The sequence below is a fragment of the Scyliorhinus torazame genome, chromosome 30 (genome assembly GCF_047496885.1).
Source record: "Scyliorhinus torazame isolate Kashiwa2021f chromosome 30, sScyTor2.1, whole genome shotgun sequence".
NCBI lineage: Eukaryota > Metazoa > Chordata > Chondrichthyes > Carcharhiniformes > Scyliorhinidae > Scyliorhinus > Scyliorhinus torazame.
The window spans coordinates 12035745-12060407 of record NC_092736.1 but is presented as its reverse complement, the minus strand read 5'-3'; the positions used below and the strand labels follow the sequence as shown (position 1 = coordinate 12060407).

The following is a 24663-nucleotide window of genomic DNA, read 5'->3' as shown; positions in this document are numbered from 1 at the left end:
AGGTTGACCTCCTCTGTTGATGGTGGGAGGGCCCCGGATGGGAGAGAGGGGGTGGAGTTGGCTTTTGATTGGCTGCAAATCTGCACGTGGGCAGTTATCTCCACCAATCCTGGCCCCCGAGGGGTAAGGGTTGACGTACCCCCCACAGACGTAACCATGGGAACTGGTGACACGCCCCTACGCTTCAAAGGTTGCCATGGATGTTGTCTATGACCTGAGTTTATTAAACCTCGTGCAAAGGTTAACAAAGCGAGTTACACAGCGCTGGTGCAGCAAGGGTGGGACATCTTCAACCAGCTCGGGGGGGTAGGGGAACATTAAACTGAAGAAAAGAAAGGGGGCTGGTTTGCTTCAATTTAGGGACGCCTGCAAGTGATCTTCCGACCCAAGATCCCATCCCAGTTCACTCCATCAAAGAAGGCAGTAAGAGGGGGAGCCAACAAGACTAAACATGTCGCAAGATAACCAAGCTTTGGTGCTTGCCTGTGGAGAGTTGAAACTGGTAATCAGAACGTCTTCTTGTCTTGTCCTATAGATCGACTGGGTGTAGCATCAGAGGGTGTGGAAGTCGCCAGGGTGAAACATTGGTGTCTTAGAGGGGGGAGTGCACATAAACCCCCCATTGAAAGTGGACTTGGGGGCAGGGGAGAGGACACACATGGGGGTAAATGATGATTGGGGGGGGGGGGGGGTTGCAGACATGGGGGTAAATGATGAGGGGGGGGGGAGGGGGATACATGATGATGAAATTCGACTGCCCAATGTGTCCCCCAGTCATTACAAATGTGCCTGGCAGGCTGATTCCTGTCCCCTCCCATGTGTGTGTGGGGGGTCACGGTGGTCTGTGTGCATTTGCAAAGGGGCCTCACTGTGGGGGTGACTCTTTTACCTACTGTTGTCAGCAGGCACGTGTCGGGGTGGGTGTGGGTGTGTCACGTCGCCCTATTCAGACACGTTGACGATGTGACTTAAATTGGCGCCGTTTATTCAGCAAGACAAACCCAACCCATCCCCACCCGGCTCTGGGTATTTCTTGGCTTTTAATTCCTGTTTAAGTGCTACCTCGCTGCCCCCCTCATGGGAAAGTGCACGTTTAGGTGGGGAATTGTTGCTCTGTGTCCAGTGTGGGTCACTGTGTAAAACGGTATGAATGGAATTTCTGGCAGATTTATGATCTGGTTGTAGAGTAATTAGCATTGGGTCGATCGACTATTCTGGATAGGGATTAGTCAGGAAATTCAATCGTATTTTAGCCCTTCCGAGGGGATTGAACATTCATTTCTATTGGTTGAATTTTGATCAAAGTGCCCACAAATTGTGCCGGTGCACCTGTCCGCAATGTAGAATCACAAGTCTGCATTTGGGCTGGGGTCGTGTGCACTAGTGTTTAGAAGAATGTGACTGGATCATATTGAAATGTAATATGGGCGGCACGGTAACACAGTGGTTAGCATTGTAACTTCACAGCACCAGGGTCCGAGTTCGATTCCCAGCTTGGGTCACTGTGCGAAGTCTGCAAGCTCTCCCTGTGTCTGCGTGGGTTTCCTCCGTGCGCTCCGGTTTCCTCCCAAAAGACATGCTTGTTAGATGAATTCGACATTCTGAATTCTCCCTCTATGTACCCGAACAGGCGCCGGAATGTGGCGACAAGGGGATTTTCACAGTAACTTCATTGCAGTGTTAATGTAAGCCTACTTGTGACACTAATAAAGATTATTATTATTAGAAGAATGCGATGGGATCTTATTGAAACGTAATGTAAGGCGGGATTCTGGTCCCATGCCGGCGCATGGGCTTCCTGGCGACGAGGAGTGTAGTCAATTGGAATGCCCATTGACGACGGTGGGACCGGAGATCCCGCTGGCCCACAGGATCCTTGGGGGACTGGGGGACTTGACAGAGAGTGGATGCTGAAAGGATACCCCCCCCCAGCACGGGAGAGACTAGAAGCCAGGGGACACTGTTTTAACACCAAGATGAGGATAATTTGTTTCTGCCCCAGAGGGGGTTAGCCTAACATCAGTTGTTGGGAAAATGTTGGAATCTATTATCAAGGAAGTGTCAACAGTGCACAAAGCATAATGTGATTAGAACAAGTTAACGTGGTTTTACTAAAGAGAAATCCTGTTTGTCCAATTCATTGGAAATTTTGAGCATGTAACTAGTAAGGTAAACTAAGAGGAATCGGTAGATGCTGTATACCTGAATTTCGAAAAGGCTTTTGATAAGGTGCCACACGAAAGGTTGATAGGTAAGATAAGTGCATGTGGAGATGGACGTAATATATTAGAATGGATAGAGGATTGGTTGACAGGGGGCAGAGAGGCATAAATGGGACTTTTTCAAGTTGGTGGGTAGTGAATGGGTGGAGCACCACAAGGGTGACCTCTATTATTTACGTTCTATATTGATGGCGTAGATGAAGAGACAGAAAGCAATGTACCTTATGTTTTCTGATGATACAAAACTAGGCAGAAAGGTGAGCTGTGGGGTGGATCCAGAAAGGCTGCAACGAGATATAGACAGGTTAAGTGAGCAGGCAGCAAGATGGTAGATGGATTATGTAGGGAAGTGTGAGGATATTCACTTTGGTCAGACGAATAGAAAAGCAGAATATTCTTTAAAAGGTGCAACATTTCTAATGTCCATAGAGACTTGGGTGTGATTGTAAAAGGAACCCAAAAGTTGTACAGGTCCAGCAAGCAATTAGGAAGCCAGATGCTGCGTTGCCATTTATTGCAAGGGGACTGAAGTACAGGAATAAAAAAGTCTTGCTATAGTTGTACAGGGTTTTGGTGAGACCACATCTGGAGTACTTTGCGCAGTTTTGTTGGGTATACATGCATTGGAGGCAGTCCAGAAAAGCTTCGCTAAATTCAGTCCCTGAGAATGAGGGAGGCTTTGATGAGAGGCTGTGCAAATCGGGTCTGTTTTCTGTGGAGTTTGGAAGAATGAGAGATGATCGTAATGAAACCGACAGGATTCTGAAGAGGTTTCTGTAGCCCCAGTGGCCTAATGGATAAGGCACGGGCCTCCTAAGCCAGGGATTGTGGGTTCAAGTCCCATCTCGGGTGATGTGTGTATTTTAGGGGCTGGTTTAGCACACTGGGCTAAATCGCTGGCTTTTAAAGCAGACCAAGGCAGGCCAGCAGCATGGTTCAATTCCTGTACCTGCCTCCCCGAACAGGCGCCGGGATGTGGCGACTTGGAGCTTTTCACAGTAACTTCATTGAAACCTACTCGTGACAATAAGCAATTTTCATTCATTAAGATAGGGGTGGATGCGCAATTGTTTCTGCTGGTCAGCAAATCTGAAACACGAGGTGGGGGGGGGGGGGGGGTCAGTCTCAGGATAAGGGGGTCGAGCATTTCGGACTGAGCTGAAGAGCAATTTCTTCACTCAGAGCGTTGTGAATCTTTGGAACTCTCTACCCGAGAGGGTTATGGATGCTCCATCGTTGAATATATTTAAGGTTGGAATGGAACGCAGATAAGAGTGAAAAACTAGGGGCAGCACGGTGGCACAGTGGGTTATCCCTGATGCCTGACGGCACCGAGGTCCCAGGTTCGATCCCGGTTCTGGGTCACAGTCCGTGTGGAGTTTGCACATTCTCCCCGTGTTTGCGTGGGTTTCGCCCCCACAACCCAAAGATGTGCAGGGTAGGTGGATCGGACTCGCTAAGTTGCCCCTTAATTGGAAAAACAAATGAATTGGGTACTCTAAATTTATTTTTTAAAAAGAGTGAAAAACTTCTCCCAGCGTGAGAGGACTGAGCTGTAAGGAGAAATTATGGAGGAAATAGCCTTTTTAGTCCTAAAATGATGTAACAAAGACAATACCTTATAGAGAGAGCGAGTATGTATGATTTTGTTGTCTGTAAATTATTAGACACTTTTTGATCAGTTTATTAGCAAAATGTTTTACCCAGGTGCCTTTATTTATGAGACGAGCAAAAGACAAAACCGGATCAGGATTTAACCCAATTTTATTCACCATTCTCTCACTCACACAAAATGTGACTCAGACTCGCAGGTATTACCCGCACTTTATGAAGGAGGCGGGGGTCAGGCTACGATCACTCGATGTGCAAACCTTCTCTGGGCCCGGAACCCTCGGTCCCTTCGTCTTGCAATGGGTTGTGCCTGGGGGACTCCCAGGCTATCGCTGAAGATCTGTTCCAATGTTCCTTTGTTTATACCGGTGCTGCTAGCACTAAGTCTCAGGTATACGTGTACACCTGGCCTGGGTTCTATTGTCTCATTCCGATTTAAACTAGTTGGGAATGGGAATGAACAATATACTCCTGTTCAGCCAGGGTGATTCAATCAAGATCCATTGTCCTCTGAAAAACACTCTTGTCTGACCAGCTATTAGCCCATTGTGGAGTCTGATGGCCCCTTAGTCTACCGTTCGTCCTGCTGCAAAGTTGATGACTTGTGTCCAGAAGTTAGTTACATGTTCATAGCATAGCTTTGTTCTTTTGTGTAAACATGAGTCGGCAATCACAATGTCTATATAGCGATAACGAGTTTATGTATTGACTTGACTGCTCTTGCAGACGTCCTGTATCGATTCCAGTCAGGGAGTCACTGGGCAATTTCTGTTCCTGGCCTTTGTGCCTTGTTGGTTTGTTCCCAGTGCCATAATTTTGATGAAGTCATTTTGGACCGATGCATCAATGTTGAGGCTGAGTTAATCAGATTTCTGATCTAAAGGGGAGTCAAAAGTTGTGTGTTGGGGGCGGGGGTTTGTGTGGGAAGATGCAGGCCGATTTTGCCTCTCCGGGGATATAGGAAAGATGCAAGGAAGTAATGTTGAAGCCCAAGATCGGTCATGATCGTATTGAATGGTGCGATACACTCGATGGGCTGAATGGTCTAGTTCCTGCATTCTTGTGTTAGCCTGTGGAATTCCCTCCCCAGAGGGCAGAGGAGGCAATGTCATTGAATATTTTTAAGGTTAAGTTAGATAGATTCTTGACTGACAAAGGAAGTCAAAGAATGTAGAGAGTAGGTAGACGGGAAAGAGCTAAGGCCACAGTCAGATCAGCAATGATCTTCACAAACGGCAAAGAAGGCTCGAGGGGCCGAATGGCATAATCCAGCTCCTAATTCATACATTCGTCTCTGCCTGGAGTAAGGACTCATTTTCAGACAATGATAGGAGTGACAGGGAGGCATGAATTAGCATTTTTTTGACCTAGCTGTAAGGACTTAGGTTGGCTGCTTCCTGTCATATTTGCGAGACAAAGTTATTGGAATTGAATTAACATCCTCCGGACTAGGACGTATTCCAAATTAAAAGCCTCCGAAATGCAACCGAGCAAGTTGTAGAAGAGAGTTAAAATAAGCCCTACTGATTTTCCAATTAAAAAGTGATGGACAAGATGCTGAACAAGCTCGCTAATCTGGGTAACATTTTCCATACTCGTGACATAGAAATAACTCATGTAAGAGTAATAAAAAATTCTCCCAGCGTTTGAGGATTGAGCCGTGAGGATAGACTGGAGGAAATAGATTTTTAACCCTTAAAATGGTGTAACAGACAATACCTTACAGAGAGAGAAGAGTATATATGAGTTGGACAAAGTCATTTTGGAGTAATGCATCAATGTTGAGTCAGATTTTTGATCTAAAAGAGAGCCAAAGGTTGTGTTTGGGGTGGTGGTGGGGGGTGGATGTGTGACTCACACAGGAAAGTAGAGCTAAGGCCACAATGGGATCGGTCAGGCCGGGTAGAGTCAGCGGGCTGCTCCTGCTATTTCCTAATATCTAATCTTCCTGTAGTGTTAGCTAATACATGAAACCAAGTGACACAGGCTAAAGTTAAAGATCAATTAGGAGTCAGGCCAGGAGAGCTTCTAAATGTAAAAAAAAGTCCCATTAGACCCTTGGAAATGTCTTCAGGGATTGAACAGTTGGAGGTGAGTGTTTCAGATCCGTTAGGGATCAGGATGGGGGAAAATGATGGGGGAATTGTAAGATTTTTTCATTCCTTGATCAGCTCAGATGTCCAATGGCCCCCCCCCCCCCCCCATCTACCTTGTAGGGTGGCATGGTAGTACAGTGGTTAGCACTGTTGCTTCACAGCTCCAGGGTCCCAGGTTCGATTCCCGGCTTGGGTCACTGTCTGTGCGGAGTCTGCACGTTCTCCCCGTGTCTGTGTGGGTTTCCTCCGGAACAAGACGTGCTGGGGAAACTCAGCATCAGGTCTGGCAGCATCTGTGGAGTGAGAAACGGAGTTAATGGACGGATGTCTGGGGCCCCTCCTGCCGACGGGGCTGTGAAATTCTGCCCAACGTCGCGTGTCGGTATGATTCCTCTCTCTAATTTAACTGGTCTGCTGAAAGAGCTAGTTGTCCAAAATGTAACTGTCAACAGGAATCTGTTACCTCGAGCTCGGAGGAACCTGACTTCTGTTTAAAAGGTATATTTCCTCTCTTTACAGGAAAAACGTCCAGTTCCAGAACTCTGCCCTGGCGGTAAGTCTGTTTTTACCGATTTAAGGTCCCTATAGATGTCTCATTGTGTATTTTGATTGCCCTCATTATTTTCCAATGGGTGTATGTAATCAAATGAGTGTATGAATCTTTAGGTGAAACATGAAAACATTCGAACAAGGAGCGGGAGGAGGCCATTCAGCCCCTCGAACTGCTCCGCCATTTAATACGATCATGGCTGCTCTGATGGTAACCACAAATATGCATTCCACCTGTTAATAGTTTATATTTGGACTTATTGTTTAATGATCACTGTTATCATAACTCGTACAGAGTATCTCTCATCTACCTAGTTTGTTCAATTTTCTTTAACATTGTACAGAAAATATGTAACACGAAAAAAGGGGGGGATGTGGTGATATACATCACTAAGTACACAAAGGGTTAATGTACATACACTACACCTAGCTAGACACTAGAGGGAGCACCAGAGACATGACACACAGGCAGTCAACCAATAGGTCAGTAAGATAGGACACGACAATGGGCAGTCACGATACACACAGAGGTGACACTACCACAGGAGGGCATTACACCAACCCGTATAAAAGGACACAGCGCACATGCTCAGGCTCTTTCCAGTGGAGACTCTCAGTGAGTACAGGCACAGGATTGATTGAACATCACTCCCACCACATGGATTGTAGCAGACTGGTTTGTCAGTCTGAGTAGCTATAGCAGGATTAACAGTAGCGTTGAATCCAAGTAGGAGAATTGTTAATAGTTTAATAAAGATGTTAAAGCTACCTCCAAGTCTGAACCTTCCTTTGTCAGAGTGCACATCAAGGAAGCAGCTTATGCTACGACAAGAGCATAACAAAACACCACCTTCCCCTCGACAACCTTGCTTATCAAGAATCTATCCACCTCTGCCTTAAAAAGATTCTAAGACTCTGCTTCCACCGCCTTTTCAGGAAGAGGGTGCCAAAGAGCCACGACCCTCTGGGAGAAAGAATTTTGTCTCATCCCCATTTTAAATGAGCGGCCCCTTAAGTTTAAACCATGACTACCCCCCCCCCCCCCCCTCCCCCCCCCACTAGTTCCAGATTCTCCCACGAGAGGGAAGCATCCTCCCCACATCCACCTCGGGATCCTGAATGTTTCAATCAAGTGGCCTCTTGCTCTTTTAAACTGCAGCAGCTGACACGAGGCCTGGACTGTCCCCTGTTTCCCCATTAGACAACCCGCCCATTCCAGGTACTCGTCTGGTCAACCTTCTCTGAACTGCTCCCAACGCATTTTCACCCTTGGAGAAATGGCTCGACCTCTAAACCCTGAGCTCCTGCGTTCGGTTGATTCGCTTCAGGCTGTACAAATGTTTTCCCGGCTCCTAATCTGTACAAAATATATTGGACGTGCTGCTGTTTTCCGGGGCTGCAAGGCCCAATTTCAAAAGCATCATCTGTGATCTTTCCCCTTCATTCAAAATCTCTCAACAGGAACCCGTTTACAATCAAATTATGTTATCCTGTTTCAACTCTTTTGTGCGAATCTTGCACAAACTTGTTTTGTGCAAGTCCTATCAGCTCCTGGCTCCCAATATAGCTTTAGCATCATTGCTATGTATCAATAAATCCCATCATTAGAAGCCGCCCGATAGAAATGCCTCAAGTGGACAATTTTATTTCTTGGCCCTGTGATCTCCCAGTGGCTTCCCCCTGCTGAGTGTCACTCCTCACCAGGAGCATTTGATCAAGAAAACAGGCCTTCAATCCAATAAAGCTATACAGTGTTGGAAAATGTTTTGATGTATCTGGTGTACGCAAATCCTGGTGTGCCAGTGACTCATTCCTGTACTGAGCACAGCCAAAACTTTCAGCATCGCGACATCTATATCTCCACGACCTCCATGGACACCATGACCTATTGCCGTTCCAATGAATGCCACGTTTATTCATAGAATTTACAGTGCAGAAGGAGGCCATTCGGCCCATCGAGTCTGCACCGGCTCTTGGAAAGAGCACCCTACCTAAACCCACACCTCCACCCTATCCCCATTACCCAGTAACCCCACCCAACACTAAGGGCAATTTTGGACACTAAGGGCAATTTAGCGTGGCCAATCCACCTAACCAACACATCTTTGAACCGGAGGAAGCCTACACACACACGGGGAGAACGTGCAGACTCCACACGGACAGTGACCCAGCGGGGAATCGAACCTGGGACCCTGGAGCTGTGAAACAATTGTGCTAACCACAATGCTACCGTGCTGCCATTAGCTACTCATATTAAAATAAATGTTGCCTTGACTTATTTTCAATCCAGTTAGCATTTCAGCCGTGGCTGCAAACATCGTCTACCCTCTTAAGTCATAGATTCGAAGCGTTTTCAGTGGGTCACCAAACAGCTAAACTCTGGCCAATAGTACCACTCTCTCCCTCTCCCCGTCCCTATCTTAGACATGATATGGAGATGCCAGCGCTGGACTGGGGTGGGCACAGTAAGAAGTCTTACAACACCAGGTTAAAGTCCAACAGGTTTGTTTCGAATCACTAGCTTTCGGAGCGCAGCTCCTTCCTCAGGTGAATGAAGAGGTGGGTTCCGGAAACATTTATATAGACAAAGCCAATGATGCAATACGGTACTTTGAATGCGAGTCTTTGCAGGTAACTAAGTCTTTACAGGTCCAGATGGAGCAACTGGAGAGAGGGATAATCACAGGTTAAAGAGGTGTGAATTGTCTCAAGCTAGGACAGTTGGTAGGATTTTGCAAGCCCAGGCCAGATGGTGGGGGGTGAATGTAATGCAACATGAATCCAAGGTCCCAGTTGAGGCCGTACCCGTGTGCGGAACTTGGCTATGTTTCTGCTCGACGATTCTGCATTGTCGCATGTCCTGAAGGCCGCCTTGGAGAACGCTTACCCGAAGATCAGAGGCTGAATGCCCTTGACTGCTGAAGTGTTCCCCGACTGGAAGGGAACATTCCTGCCTGGTGATTGTCACGTGATATCCGTTCATCCGTTGTCGCAGCGTCTGCATGGTCTCGCCAAAGTACTACGCTTCGGGACATCCTTTCCTGCAGCGTAAGAGGTAGACAACGTTGGCCGAGTCGCACGAGTATGTACCACGTATCTGGTGGGTGGTGTTCTCACGTGTAATGGTGGTACCCATGCTGATGATCTGGCACGTCTTCCAGAGATTGCCATGGCAGGGTTGTGTGGTATCATGGTCGCTGTTCTGGCCCCACACCCCCACTACTTGCCTTCAAATAACTGCGTAACTTCAAACAAGCAATTGTTTGCAGCAAACTACCCAACCTTCAGAACAGCGACCACGACACCACACAACCCTGCCATGGCGATCTCTGCAAGACGCGTCAGATCATCGACATGGGTACCACCATTACATGTGAGAACACCACCCACCAGGTACGCGGTACATACTCGTGCGACTCGGCCAATGTTGTCTACCTTATACGCTGCAGGAAAGGATGTCCCGAAGCGTGGTCCATTGGCGAGACCATGCAGACGCTACGACAATGGATGAACGGACATCGCGCGACAATTGCCAGGCAGAAATGTTCCCTTCCAATCGGGGAACACTTCAGCAGTCAAGGGCATTCAGCCTCTGATCTTTGGGTAAGCATTCTCCAAGGCGGCCTTCAGGACACGCAACAGCGCAGAATCGCCGAGCAGAAACTTGCAGCCAAGTTCCGCACACATGAGTACGGGACCTTGGATTCATGTCGCATTACATTCACCCCCCACCATCTGGCTTGGGCTTGCGAAATCCTACCAACTGTCCTGGCTTGAGACAATTCACATCTCTTTAACCTGGGATTATCCCTCTCTCCAGTTACTCCGTCTGGACCTGTAGACTTAATTACCTGCAAAGAGTCTCATTCAAAGTATCGTCTTGCATCTTTGACTTTGTCTATATATATGTTTCTGGAACCCACCTCTTCCTTCACCTGAGGAAGGAGCAGTGCTCCGAAAGCTAGTGATTCGAAACAAACCTGTTGGACTTTAACTTGGTGTTGTAAGACTTCTTACTATCTTAGACAGGCATAGACAAAGTAGGCATACAAAATCCGTAAGGACAACATGGGGTGGGAAGAAACTGTTCCCAGCGGTGGAGGGATCAAGAATCTGAGGAATAAAAGCATAAAATGCTGGACGAACTCACAGCATCTGTGGAGAGAGAAACAGAGTTAATGTTTCAGGTCTAAATGACCCTTCGACAGCACTGACGCAAGTTAGAAATCTGAAAAATGATATCGTTGGAAAGGGGACTGCGGAGGGTGGAGCAGAATAGGAGAATCAGGATAGGTCGAGGCAAGGGTGGTGTTGAACAATTTGCCATGGACATAAGGCAAAAGGGAGTGTTAATGGTGCCATTTAGTGATGAAGAGTGGCAATAGTGGCAGAGGACACTGCTTAAAGGTGATTGGCAAAAGAAAGGAAGGAGGCAAAAGCTTTTTCTACAGGACCTGGAATACACTGCCTGAGGCAGATTCAATCATGGCTTTCAAAAGAGGATTGGATCGTTATCTGCGGAGGAAAATGAATAGCTTTCGCGGAGAGCCAGCACAGAAATGCCAGGCTGAATGGCCTCCTCTGTGTTTTAATCGTTCTCTGGTCCTATAACAGGAATATTTCAGAGAAGTGCAGACCGTTTCTTTGCACCTGGATATCCAGCAGGAATGGGGTTCACCCCACATTTATACTGCTGGGGAAGATCCCGCATCACTGGGCCTACATCTGCCCACTTCATCAATCACAGGATTTCGTTGACACTGACATTTATCGCCCATCATTGGTGGCCCTGAGAAGGTAATGATGGATCGCAACTTTCAATAATGTATGAGTATCAACGTCCTTCCGGAGGCTTCTTCCCCTTCCCTACCCTCCAACCCATCTCTTCTTAAAAAACTTGCAATATATTTTTAAATATAGATTATTCCACAGGATGTGGGTGATGCTGGCTAGGTGCCCATCCCTAATTGCCCTTGAGATGGTGGTTGTGGAGCCACTTTCTTGAACCATGTGGTGTAGGGACACCCGCCGTGCTGTTAGGGAGGGAGTTCCAGGATTTTGACCCAGTGAGAGTGAAGGATCGGCCGATATATTTCCCAGTCAGGATGGTGAGTGACTTGGAGGGGGAACCTCCAGGTGGTGGGGTTCCCAGGTACCTGCTGCCCTAGTCCTTTTAGGTGGCAGCGGTCATGGGTTTGGAAGGTGCTGCTGAAAGAGCCTGGGTGAGTTCCTTGTAGATGGTACACACGGCTACCCCTGTGTCGGAGGGAGTGAATGCTTAAGGTAGTGGATGGGGTGCCAATCAAGTGGGTTGTTTTGCCCTTGATGTGTCAAGCATCTTGAGTGTTGTTGGGGCTGCACTCATCCAGGCGAGTGGAGAGTATTCCATCACACTCCTGACTTGTGCCCTGTAGATGGTGGACACGGTCTGGGGTTTCGGGAGGTGAGTTAATCACTATAGGATTCCCAGCCTCTGCCCTGCTTTTATATATAGTTAATGGTAAACCTCAGGTTGATTGTGGGGGATTCAGTGATGGTAATGCCATTGAATGTCAAGGGCAGATGGTTAAATCCTCTCTTTTGGAGATGATCATTGCCTGGCACCTGTGTGAATGTTACTTGCCACTTATCAGCCCAAGAATGAATGCTGTCCAGGTCTTGCCTGCATAATGACATGGACTGCTTAAGTATCTGAGAAATCATGAATGGTGCTGAACATTGTGCAGTCATCAGTGAATATCCCCACTTCTTACCATATGATGGAAGGAAGGTCATTGATGAAGTAGCTGAAGATGGTTGGGCCTAGGACACTACACCAAGGAACTCCTGGAGTGCTGTTCCAGGTCTGAAATGATTGACCTCCACCAACCACGACCATCTTCCTTTGTGTCAGGTATTACTCCAACCAGTGAATAGTTTTCCCCCTGATTCCCATTGACTCCAGTTTTGCTAGGGCTTCTTGATGCCATACTCAAATGCTGCCTTAATGTCAAGGGCAGTCACTCTCACCTTGCGTCACCTAACTTTCACGAATACCCTCCAACCTTCCCCTCTCTGACCCCGAATAATCTGCCCTTTGCAAACCCTGAGCTTCATCCCTAACTTCAATGAATTCTGAGTGTGGCATAATGGAGGGTTTTTCTGTGGCCTTTCCATCCATGCCTTTGGCCAGGGGTCTTCCGGCCACACAATTGACCTCCAGTCTTCTCCTTCTGGCTTCTTACCCTCTCAAAATATTCCACAGAGAACTACCAGTGTGGCTTTGGCCATCTTAATACCTCTGCCCCCTTCTCTCACTCTGACCAATCTCCACTAGGTTGGATGGGCAGCTCCATCTGAATTGATGAGTTGCTTGCTCCCCACTTGCTTTGCAGTCTCCCTCCATCGCTCAGATCATTAGCCTGCTTTCCGGAGTCGAAACAAAACCTCTTTGACTCATCCAACGGTGCACAACATCCTTTAGCCTGAATGACGAGCATGGGTTCAAGGCTTGCTCCGAGAAAGCTGGGCAAAAGGCTTTGAAACTTCCACAGCAATAACAGGATAGAATGAGGAGCATAAAAAAGAAGAATTCTCCCACGTGGGAAGCATCAGAGGAGTCCAGAACACTTTGAAAAAGTAAGACAAGACACGGGAAACCACCAGAAACTCAAAACTCATTTAGGCTTTCTTGAAAGAGAGCGGAGATTTTATTTCTTAAACCATCGTCCATTAATACTTCCAACGTTATTCCTGCTTCCCTATTCCGCAAACAGTTGGGATCCTCAGTGAAGACCTTAAATGATGGAATCTATATGTTCGCCAATGCGGGTAATGTGTGTTGGTTTGTAACTTTATATATGTTTAATTTAACATGTAGCCTGCCTTTAATTAATATCCCAGTCCCAGCTTCTCTGTTGAATGTGTCTATATTTGGTTACCATGTGACTGCTCTATGTTTACACACTTTCAAATCGATTGCCTCGTCTAAATATTAATTTTTAGCTCCAAACGCCCTGCAAATTTCACCCCTGGGGCTGCGAGACGTGTTTCTGGAAGAACATACCATTTAAAAATAAAATGTCCTTCATTCAAGCTGGAATGAAACCTTCGAGGTAAACGCGCTCTCAGTGATCCTCTCCATGGACACTGCTGGAGCTAATGGGTTCGAATCCTCGGGACAAAACAATCTAACTTTCCTCCCAGTCTAAGGCGTCAATCTTATCCATCTGCTCAGTATTTATCCTTGATACTTTTGTTTCAGTTCCCTGTCTTAAATTGAATTATCAGTATCTTTAAAATCGAGGACACCCAGTTGCAACAACGCTGCTAATGTGCCACCTAAAAACAGGTGGGTTTGATTGAATTGGGTTGGGTTTGTGGTGATATACATCACTGTAAATACACAAGGGGTTAATGTAAATACACTATGACTAAGTAAACACTAGAGGGAGCACCAGAGACGTCATGACATGCAGACATACAGCTAATGAACACATAGAATAGGACACGACCAATGGGCAGTCAAGAAACCCAGAGGTGACACTACCACAAGGGGGCATTACACATCCCATATTTCAGGACAGGGCACACATGCTCTGTCTCTTTCCACAGGCGACACTTAGAGAGTAGGACAGGGGCAAATCAGAAGCATCACACCCACCACGTGGCTTAGAGCAGACTGGTTAGTTAGACAGAGTTACTATAGCAAGATTAGCAGGAGAGGCGAACTCCCAGAGAACTGTGCTACTGGTTCAATAAATCATATTGAACTTACTTCAAAGTCTGGAGTATCTTTTGGTCAAAGCTTCATCGAGTTGCAGCCTGTGTTATCCCAGAGTACATAACACAACAGGATTTAAAGGCAGAAAAATGTATCCATCTGCCCCCTACTCAAACCTGCCTTTTCCGTGGGTCCGGAGTCGCATGTGGGCCAGACCCAGTAAGGATGGCAGATTTCCTTCCCTGTAGCGCATTAGTGAACCCGGATGAGTGTTGTTTCACGGCAACCAAAAGTGGGTTTGTGTTCATTGTTTCACTTTTTAATTCCACCCTTTTTTCATTGAATTCAAATTTCACCGTCTGCCGCGGTGGGATTCAAACCTGGGTGCCCGCCCCCCGGAGGCGTTACCCTGAGTCTCTGGAATACTAGCCCAGTGACAATACCACGAATGCCATCACCTTCCCACTTGTGAGACTGGAAGGCGTGTAGGAGACTAACATGCTCCAATGTGGTGCAGCACGGTAGCACAACGGTTAGCACTGTTGCTTCACAGTGCAGGGTCCCAGGTTCGATTCCCGGCTTGGGTCACTGTCTGAGCGGAGTCTGCAGGTTCTCCCCGTGTCTGCGTGGGTTCCCTCCAGGCGCTCCGGTTTCCTCCCACAAAGTCCCGAAAGACGTGCTGTTAGGTGAATTGGACATTCTGAATTCTCCCTCTGTGTACCCGAACAGGCGCCGGAGTGTGGCGTCTAGGGGATTTTCACAGCAAGCTCATTGCAGTGTTAATGTAAGCCTACTTGTGACAATAAAGATTACTATTATGAGACTGCCAGCCTTATTTCCATTCGGTTTTTGACAGCTTGAACTCTGGTTGGCTAAGGGTCGGGGAGCCCGGAAGCTTCACAGGGTGAGAATTTGGCAGATTTAGAGGTTGAGTTACGCGTAAACCCAGGCTTACCTGCCTGAGGAACACGATCAGGCACCCCTCCCTCCCAAGAGTGCAGTGAACACTATTATCCCCACTGCATCCTCCCCCCCCCCCCCCCCCCCCCCCCCCCTTCCTCAACCCGGCAATATTCTCGATTGGCAGTACTAACTAATTAAAATGTCAGATCATACTTTCTTTCAATTAAGCATAAATGCCATGTTATCCTCTCTTCAAGGTCCGAACGCTCCAATGTGGGGCAGCACGCTAGCACAGTGGTTAACACTGTTGCTTCACAGCGCCAGGGTCCCAGGTTCGATTCCCCGCTGGGTCACTGTCTGTGCCGGGTCTGCGTGGTTCTCCCCGTGCCTGCGTGGGTTTCCTCCCACAGATCCTGAAAGACATGCTTGTGGATTGGCCATGATAAATTGCCCTTAGTGACCAAAAAAGGTTGGGAGGGGTTATTGGGTTGCGGGGATAGGGTGGAGGTAAGGGCTCGAGTGGGTTGGTGCAGACTCGATGGGCCGAATGGCCTCCTTCTGCACTGTATGTTCTATGTTTCCCTGACATTCCACAATGGTTTGGCGGTAAGGGCTCGAATGGGTCGGTGCAGACTCGATGGGCCGAATGGCCTCCTTCTGCACTGTATGTTCTATGTTTCCCTGACATTCCACAATGGTTCAGCGTCCACTGTTTTAGCTTTTTTTTGCTATGCTGTTGTTCCAGATGTGCTGCTGAAGATGGGCTTTGTTGGGATCTGTAATGCCGACGTCCATTTCTGGTCCGAAGGAAAATTTGCGGACATGGTCGTCAAGAAACCCCTTGTTCTCGGGCACGAAGCCGCAGGGACTGTGGTTAAAGTGTCCTGTGGCGTAAACCATCTCAAAGCAGGTCAGTTTTGACAAGAGAGTTCTTTGCGTCGAGCCAACAACTCATAAACTTTGCCCTAAACTAAAAGCAGCATGCTGGAAAGCTGCATTAAGAATAGAAAATCTGGAAAGCCTCCTCCGCAGGTCCGGCAGCGGCTGCTGAGCGAGCAACAGAGTTGGTGTTTTGAGTCCATGCAGCTCTTCTTCAGAACTGAAGAGGGGGTGGAGCATGTGGAGCAGAACAGAAGGTCAGGGATAGGTGGGGGAGCTAGGAGAGATTTGACAAAGATGTCATGGGCACAAGGCAAAGAGAGTGTTAATGGTAGTGTTAAAGACTAAAGTTGGTGCTAATAGCGGCGTAAAAGTAAGATATCAGGATGTGTCATTGGCAGAACGGGTCAGTGCGGGACATTAAAAAACTAGATTAAGAAAGGTGTCAACATGGAACAGTGATTTCATGGTCTGAAATTGTTGAACTCAATGTTCAGGCTGTGAAGTGCCTGATCGGAAGATGAGGTGCTTGTTCCTCCAGTTTGTGCCCAGCTTCACTGGAACATTTAACAGGCCAAGGAAGGACGCCCGTGGACATTTGAGTACTATGGTGAATTGAAATGGCGGGCGACAGGAGGATAAGGGTCATGCTTGAACACTTGAGTGAATGGTGTTCCAACTCTTTCCCACGTACTCTTGATCCTGAACCACAGAAATAATCAATTAATCATTTGGGAGTTGGTTGCCCAGAGACTCACTGCTTAAAGCCAAGAGTGAGGAATTGATTGATAAGGGCCAAGCAACAGATTGATAACCACAAGACTGATTGTTAAGAGCCAGAGGGCTGGTTGGGAAGGGCCATGGGACTGATTGCTACGAGGCGTGGCGTTGGTTATTGAAGGCCGACGAGCTGATTTCTCAGGGCAAAGCAACTGATTGATAAGGGCCAAGGGACTGGTTGCTAAGGGCCAAGGGGACTGGTTGTTAAGAGCCACTGGACTGGTTGCTAAGGGCCAAGGGACTGGTTGCTAAGGGCCAAGGGACTGGTTGCTAAGGGCCATGGACTAAGGGTCTTTGGGGCAGGTTGTTACGGGCCAAGCAACTGAATATTAAGGACCACATTGGAAGTGTAAATGTGACTGGGGGGTGGGGGAGGGGTCCAAAACACATCCACCATTTTTTAACAAGTTGAGGGAAATGTCATGTCATCTGTCATTACCAGGTGGGTGCAGGAGTTGTGTTGTACTTGTAATAATTAATTTTCTTCATTGATGGGATGCGGGCATTGGTGGCGAGGCTAGGCTAGGAGAGGAACTTCCAAGTGATGTTGTTCCCACGCATCTGCTGCCTTTCCCCTTCTGGATAGTCTTGGGTTTGGGCAGTTCTGTTGAAGAAGTCTTGGTGAGTTGCTGCAGTTCCATCTTGTTGATGGTACACACGGCTGCCACTGTGCGTTGGTGGTGGAAGGAGTGAATGGGGTGTTAATCAAGGTGGCTGCTTTGTTGTCCTGGATGGTGTTGAGCTTCTTGAGTGTTGTTGGAGCTGCACTGCACTCATCCAGGGTAGAGTATTCCATCACACTCCTGACTTGTGCCCTGCAAACGTTGGACTTGAATGTCAAGCAAGAGGCTTCCTTGTCCATGTTTGACCTGGCACCATGAGACTTCATTGATTCTGGGACCCATGTTGAGGATGCCCAGCGAAACTCCCTCCCGACTGTATACCGCTGTATCTTGCCACTTTGGCTGGGTCTATCCTGCCGGGGGAAAAGGATATACCCAGGGATGGCGATGGTAGTGTCGGAGGCAGTATCTGTAAGATATGATTCCATGAGTATGAGTATGTCGGGCTGTTGTTTGACTAGTCTGTGAGACAGCTCTCCCAACTGTGTTACAAGCACCCCGCCACGCCCACGTTAATAACAAGGACTTTGCAGAGGCGATAGGGCTGAGTTTGCCATTGTCATTTCCGGTGCCTAGGTCGATGCCAGGTCGTCCATTCCTTATCCAATTTTCTGTCGAGGATTAATACAACTGCATGGCTTGCCAGGCCCTGTCAGAGGCCATTTAAGACTCATGCACATTGTTGTGGATCTGGAGTCACATGTAGGCCAGACCGGGTAAGGACGGCAGATTTCCTTCCCTAAAGGAGATTAGTGAACCGGATGGGTTTTTACAACAATGGTTTCTTGGTCATCATTAGGTGTTTAGTTCCGTCATCTGCCATGATGGGATTTGATCTGAGACCAGTGCATCTCTGGATTGCTAGTCCAGTGACAATATCACCGTGCCACTGCGTTCCTTCCGTCCCCGAGAGGGTCCATTCGCAGCCCGATTAGTAGGTTTGCCAAGTGGTGATCAAATGTATTCCGCGAGGTCTCGTCACGTGACTTTCCCCTCCACTCCAGCCATTTGTCAGCTGACAGACTTTGTGACTCACTGCCTGCCTTCCTACACCAATTGGAAAGCAACGAGATTCATTACCCAATTGGATGATGCTTGACAGTCGGTCTACCAAGCGGCCATCTTTTACCCTCATTTGGGCAGTCAGAGGAAACGACAAAACAAAAACCAAACTTGTTTAGTGTCCCAACGATTTTCCTCCAACGTTAGTTACGTTGCACTTAGATGATAGTGTTCATTTCTGGTCGCCACACTACCAGAAGGATGTGGAGGCGTAAGAGAGGAGACAGAAGAGGTTTACCATCATGTTGTCTGGGCTGGAGGGCATTAGCTATGAGGAGGGGTTGGATAAACTCGGTTTGTTCTCACTGGAAAGACGGAGGTAGAGGGGCGACCTGATAGAGGTCTACAAAATTATGAGGGGCATGGACTGTGTGGATAGTCAGAAGCTTTTTCCCAACGTGGAAGAGTCAATTAATAGGGGACATAGGCTTAAGGTGCGAGGGGCAAAGTTTAGAGGAGATGTGAGAGGGAGGTTTTTACAGAGGATTGTGGGTCGGTAACTCGCTGCCAGAGGAGATGGTGGAAGCAGATACGATAATGACGTTTAAGGGGCATCTTGGCAAATACGTGAATAGGACGGGAATAGAGGGATAGATAGATGGCCTCCCTGGAAGTGTAGAAGGTTTTGGGTTAGACGAGCAGCATGGTCAGCGCAGGCATAGAGGGCCGCGGGGCCTGTTCCTGTGCTGTACGTTTCTTTGTTCTTTGTCGCACACAGCAAGCAGTGTGTCCTGGGGAATTGTCTTCCCATTCCGGTAGACTCCAGGGCAATCCTCGAGCGTTGGCAACCCCACAGGCTGGGCTAAAAATGAACTCCCGCGAGTTGTGTGCGTAGCAGCTGAGTTGTACATGGATCCTGTCATGAGCAGGAAAACAAGCTTCTCCCGCCAAAATGAGATTGACCGAATTTAATGCAGCCCCCATTAACAGTACTCCGATCTCCACTAAGTGCCCACGTTTTTGTTTTCCTTTTGCTACAGGTGACAAGGTTACCATCGAACCCATCGTCCCCAGGGAGAACGATGAATATGTTAGAATTGGGCGTTACAACCTGTCCCCAACATGCTTCCAAGCTGGCTTTCCTCCCGATGATGGGGCCATGTGCCGATTCTACGTCCACAAAGCCAACTACTGTTACAAGTTAGTCCTTTGCCAACAAGCATTAATGATATTATTATAATGGCAAGTTATTTTACTGTAGAACCGTGTCCTCTTTAATGTAGCCTTTGAAAGGAGGGATACAAACAAGGACATTCGCAGTGAAGTACACTCTAACAAACTCCGCTGTTAGTTCCTGACTGAGGGACTGGGTGATAAAAAGTTTGCAGAACAGTTCATTCCTGACCTAAGTCACATTCTGTATGGTTGCCGCCGTGTCCTTTGTCGCGAGAATAATATTGACATCTACAAGATGTTACACTGCGTGAACAAGCATGAGGCTTTGTTGCGATATGAACTATAGGAGGGTTAATACGATGGTCCCTGGTTTTATATGGTTAAGAATGTGAAGATTGTGCAAATCCCTCTAGGATTTTTCCACAGATATTGTGCCAATCAGCACTTGCCCCACATTATAAGTGTGCCACTTTATTTAGTAACCAGAGTTCTTTTTTAGAATGGGACCTCTTTCCAGATTTAACATTTTTTAGGGGTGGCATGGTAGCACAGTGGTTAGCACTGTTGATCTACACCGCCAGGGACCTGGGTTCGATTCCCGCCTTGGGTCACTGTCTGTGCGGAGTCTGCACATCCTCCCCGTGTGTGCGCGGGTTTCCTCCGGGTGCTCCAGTTTCCTCCCACAGACCAAAGATGTGCAGGTTCGGTGGATTGGCCATGCTAAATTGCCCTTGGTGTCCAGAAAAAGTTAGGTGCGGTTACTGGATTATGGGGATAGGGTGGAGGTGTGGACCCGATGGACTGAATGACCTCCTTCTACACTGTAAATTCTAGGAGACAGTTTAACTCTCTCGAGCATTGTTTCCCCGATATTTTGATGCTGTTCCAAATGACTGCTCAGGACAGTAGGGGTAACGACACACACAAAGCTAACCTTCTCACTTGCCTGACATTGCAACGGAGACGTTCAGGAGCGTAGACAAGTTTCCTTGGTTCAGCGTTCACCACCTGCGAAGCAAAACAGCCGTGATACCGTGGCAGCACGGTAGCATTGTGGATAGCACAATTGCTTCACAGCTCCAGGGTCCCAGGTTCGATTCCGGCTTGGGTCACTGTCTGTGCGAAGTCTGCACATCCACCCCGTGTGTGCGTGGGTTTCCTCCGGGTGCTCCTGTTTCCTCCCACAGTCCAAAGATGTGCAGGTTAGGTGGATTGGCCACGATAAATTGCCCTTAGTGTCCAAAATTGCCCTTAGTGTTGGGTGGGGTTACTGGGTTATGGGGATAGGGTGTGGAGGTGTTGACCTTGGGTAGGGTGCTCTTTCCAAGAGCCGGTGCAGACTCGATGGGCCGAATGGCCTCCTTCTGCACTGTAAATTCCATGAAATTCTATAATGGTTGTATTAGCCAGCACCGGCGATAATGGCATCGCTCAATGCGACCAGTCAATCAGGAAGTTTGGCCTGAATTCTCCGGATGTTGGAATTCTCTTTCCCCGCTGGCAGCGCACCCCCGCCCACGGGTTTCCCGGAGGCATGGGGTGGCTCCAATTGGAAATCCCATTGACATGCGGCGGGAAGATAAAATCCCGCCAGCAGCGATCAGCTCGCCTCCGAGAGACACACGGCTTGGGGACCGGACAATCCAGCCCACGGTATCACAAAATACAGTAGATTAACAGGCCATTCTTTTCAATCAGTCCACATTGGAGCCCAACCTGCACATCAATGTGAGTCTCCTCCTACCCTACTTCACCCAACCTCAACTTATCTTTCTGTTCTGTTATTTCTTAAGAGTTTCCTTAGTTTTAGTGCTTCTGTGTTAGTTGCTCTGTCATTTGAATACCTCAAATACTTGCTTGGACAGAACCTCCGTGTGGCAACGGCATTTTAACTTCTTCCTGAAATTGCTGCGGGTTCTCATAAAAGTATCAATGCAACACGAAGGCCCTGAAATTGCTTGTTTGACCTCCCACTAGAACTGCAGAGAATTTGGCTTTGTTTATTCACGGGATGCGGGGGTCGCTGGACAAGCCCAGCATTTATTGCCCATCCCTAATTGCCTCGCAACGAGGTGGTGGTGAGAGCTTGCCTCCTTGAACCGCTGCAGTCCCGGGGGTGTAGGTACAACCCACCGTGCTGTTAGGGAGGGAGTTCCAGGATTTTGACCCAGCGACAGTGAGGGGACGGCGACCTATTTCGAAGTCAGGATGGTGAGTGGTTTGGAGGGAAACCTCCAGGTAGATGGACTCTCCTAAAGCTGGAAAATGAAGTGATGGGTTGAATTACGCCCCACTGGGCCCAGATAGTTGTTATTGAAGGAGCTGGCCAACCCACCCGTGAGTTATCAGCACTCTCTTTATCATGGCTGTTTTACTACGCAAGTGTAAGTGTTTGGAGCAATTTGGCTCCAATAGTTAGATACGAATAGCAAACGTTTATTTATACAACCTGCTTTGACAGAATGGTTCAACGTCAATCCTCTCCCGGTCTGTGTCCTGGATTGAACTGAGCAAAAACCAATTGGACGAGTGGGTTACATGACCCTTTGGAAAATTGCCCCTTAAAAGGGGCCAACTACTACAGCCCTCCCCCTCAAAGTTCCTGAATATGCAGAATGATAATTAGCTTATACAGTCCCCATGATTTACATCAATGAATATTTTTAACCAGTCCATCAAAAGCTACATCTCGGACGGGAGTCACGTAATATGAGCGTGGGAGCGGCTGCGTTTTTGCAAACCTTTTTAATCCTTCTTTTTTCATCCGCGTGCACACTTCTTTTTTTTAATGTCTTTTCTTGGTTCTCATAGTTTACGTTATGATCCGAGAATTGTTGGCCGGTGTTTTTGGTATGATGGAGCCGAGTTAGAATGTTTAAATCCTCGCTTGTTCGCAGTGGGCGGGAGGAGTTGGGGAGGGGTTAACGCGGTTGCTTTTGAGCCGACACTCGCCCTGACGGTGCGGTGTGCATCGACGGATGATGGTTGCCCACGAAGATGCTGTTCTGGCTGGAGATCTCAGCTGCGAGGTACAGGCCGACCAGGCCCAATTTCAAGAGGTGTGGCGGGGGGGGGGCTTTTCTGGAGGCAGTGCAGGGCGCACAAGAAAGTTCTTGTGACAGAGAGAGACCGCTGCCCCCGAGTGGGAGCCTGTCATTCATCCTGATGGAGTCGGGAGAGAAAGAGCGGGAACGGGAGAGGTGACTCGTGACTGCGATCCCCCCGGTGAGGCGGCGGAGAGGTTCCAGGTTGAGTTGGCGCATCGGGGGCCCTATTTCATGAGCCTCGATCATGGAGGGCTGGGCAAGTTAAATTCAATGGAGCACACCAAATCCTGTCCTCGAGGCCTGGGGTTGGTGCAGCCTTCCAACCACTGGTTCTATGTTGTCCAGTTCCGGATGTCGATTGTGAGGGATTGAAGGTGGCTGAGCCAATTGAGTAATCCTTCCTTCCCGCTGACCGGAGCCTGGGGTGTTGACCGCCTGGGTTCTGTTGAGATGGAATGCTGGAAGTAATGATGTGTCATGCTTCAAATCCTTGAGAGATCCTGATTGGTCCTGATCTTACATCGTCCTTTATTTTTTCAAATAAATTTAGTGTGTCTAATTATTTTTCTTCCAATTAAGGGGCAATTTAGCGTGGCCAATCCACCTAACCTGCACATCTTTGGGTTGTGGGGGTCAAACACGGACAGTGACCCGGGGCCACGATCAAACCCGGGACCTCGGCGCCGTGAGGCAGCAGTGCTAACCCCTGCGCCCCGGTGCCATCCCTTACATCATCCTTTATAATAATAACATTTATTATTGTCACAAGTAGGCTGATATTAACATTGCAATGAAGTTACTGTGAAAATCCCCTGGTTGCCTAGTTCTGGCTCCTGTTCGGGTACACGGAGGGAGAATTCAGAATGTCCAATTCACCTAACAAGCACGTCTTTCGGGGCTCGTGGGAGGAAACCGGAGCATCCGGAGGAAACCCACGCAGACACGGGGAGACTGCAAAGTCAGTGACCCAAGCCGGGAATTCAACTGGGGACCCTGGCGCTGTGAAGAAACAGTGCTAACCACTGTGCTACCATGCCGGCCATATTTTGGTCCTCTTCATGCGCCATTGAAGAGGTCTTTAAGTTGAGAACTGCCTTGAATTTCTGCATCTCAGTTATTATCCTGGACTTCGCCCTCTGTTGGTGTCTGCTTGATGTTGTCAATTTTTCCCAGGGGTGGGAGTAATGTGGGCGTGATGGCCTTTTCCATTTCTTTTCCCGATTTTAACAAGTTTATATCATGTTAAGCCGAATATTGAACACGGGATTTGTGCAGTCTTTATTCTTCATCCCAAATGTATTTGGGGTTTTGCATGGTCTGCCAATCTCTGTACTGGAGGGAGGGGTGGGTTCTGTGCCCCCCGAAACCCCATCTCACCTAGAAGGAAGATGAGCAGAGTCGGAGCGGGGTGCGGGACGGACGGTGGGAGTTGGTCGGATTAGTTTGTCCTCGCTATGGTCGAGGTAGGGGTCCCCCCAGTTAGAGCTAACCAGTTTTGTTTTCTTTTCTTTTAACTCCAATCCTGAGAAACCGTGTTTTTCTTTTTTTGGGCCCAAGGCTGACTGTTTGCTATCCTCCTGGTTGCTGGGGTTCATCTTTGGCTGGGGCCAATTTGTATGCCCCTTCGGCAATGGAAGACGATTAAAGGGCATGAATGTTGGCTATCTGTGTCCTTCATGGGTGTTCAAATATGTATTCATAAGCTGATAAAATCAATGCCCATCACTGAATCTTGGCCAGTGCAATCGGTGGAATAGCCTTGTCCACCTTGAAGAGCCCCAACAGTGGTTTATCGTCCGTTCGAACTGTAAAATGCCTTCCATAGACATACTGGGATTTTCTCACTCCGTACACAATAGACGGTCCTTATTTTTCAATCTGTGAATAGCCTTTCTCAGCTTCTGAAAGGGTTCCTGATACATCTGCAATGTGTCTCCGTCAGAGACCCATCATCCATTCTGCGGGATTCAATTGCCCCATTGCTGTTTGGGGGGGGGATGTCACACATTTAGGGCAGCACATAGCATTGTGGTTAGCACAATTGCTTCACAGCTCCAGGGTCCCAGGTTCGAT

At 48.1% G+C, this 24663-nt stretch overlaps 1 protein-coding gene across 1 annotated transcript in view; it reads left to right on the top strand.

Annotated features, from left to right (window-relative positions):
• The first annotated feature begins 288 nt into the window (after window positions 1–288).
• Window positions 289–24663, top strand: part of LOC140404380 (sorbitol dehydrogenase-like) — a 272127-nt gene continuing 247752 nt past the window's right edge. Inside the window, exons 1-4 of the mRNA XM_072492821.1 lie at window positions 289–502; window positions 6449–6482; window positions 15829–15993; window positions 19408–19567. Of these exons, the coding sequence (XP_072348922.1) occupies window positions 452–502; window positions 6449–6482; window positions 15829–15993; window positions 19408–19567 (410 nt within the window). The 5' untranslated portion in view covers window positions 289–451. The remainder of the gene's footprint in view (window positions 503–6448; window positions 6483–15828; window positions 15994–19407; window positions 19568–24663) is intronic.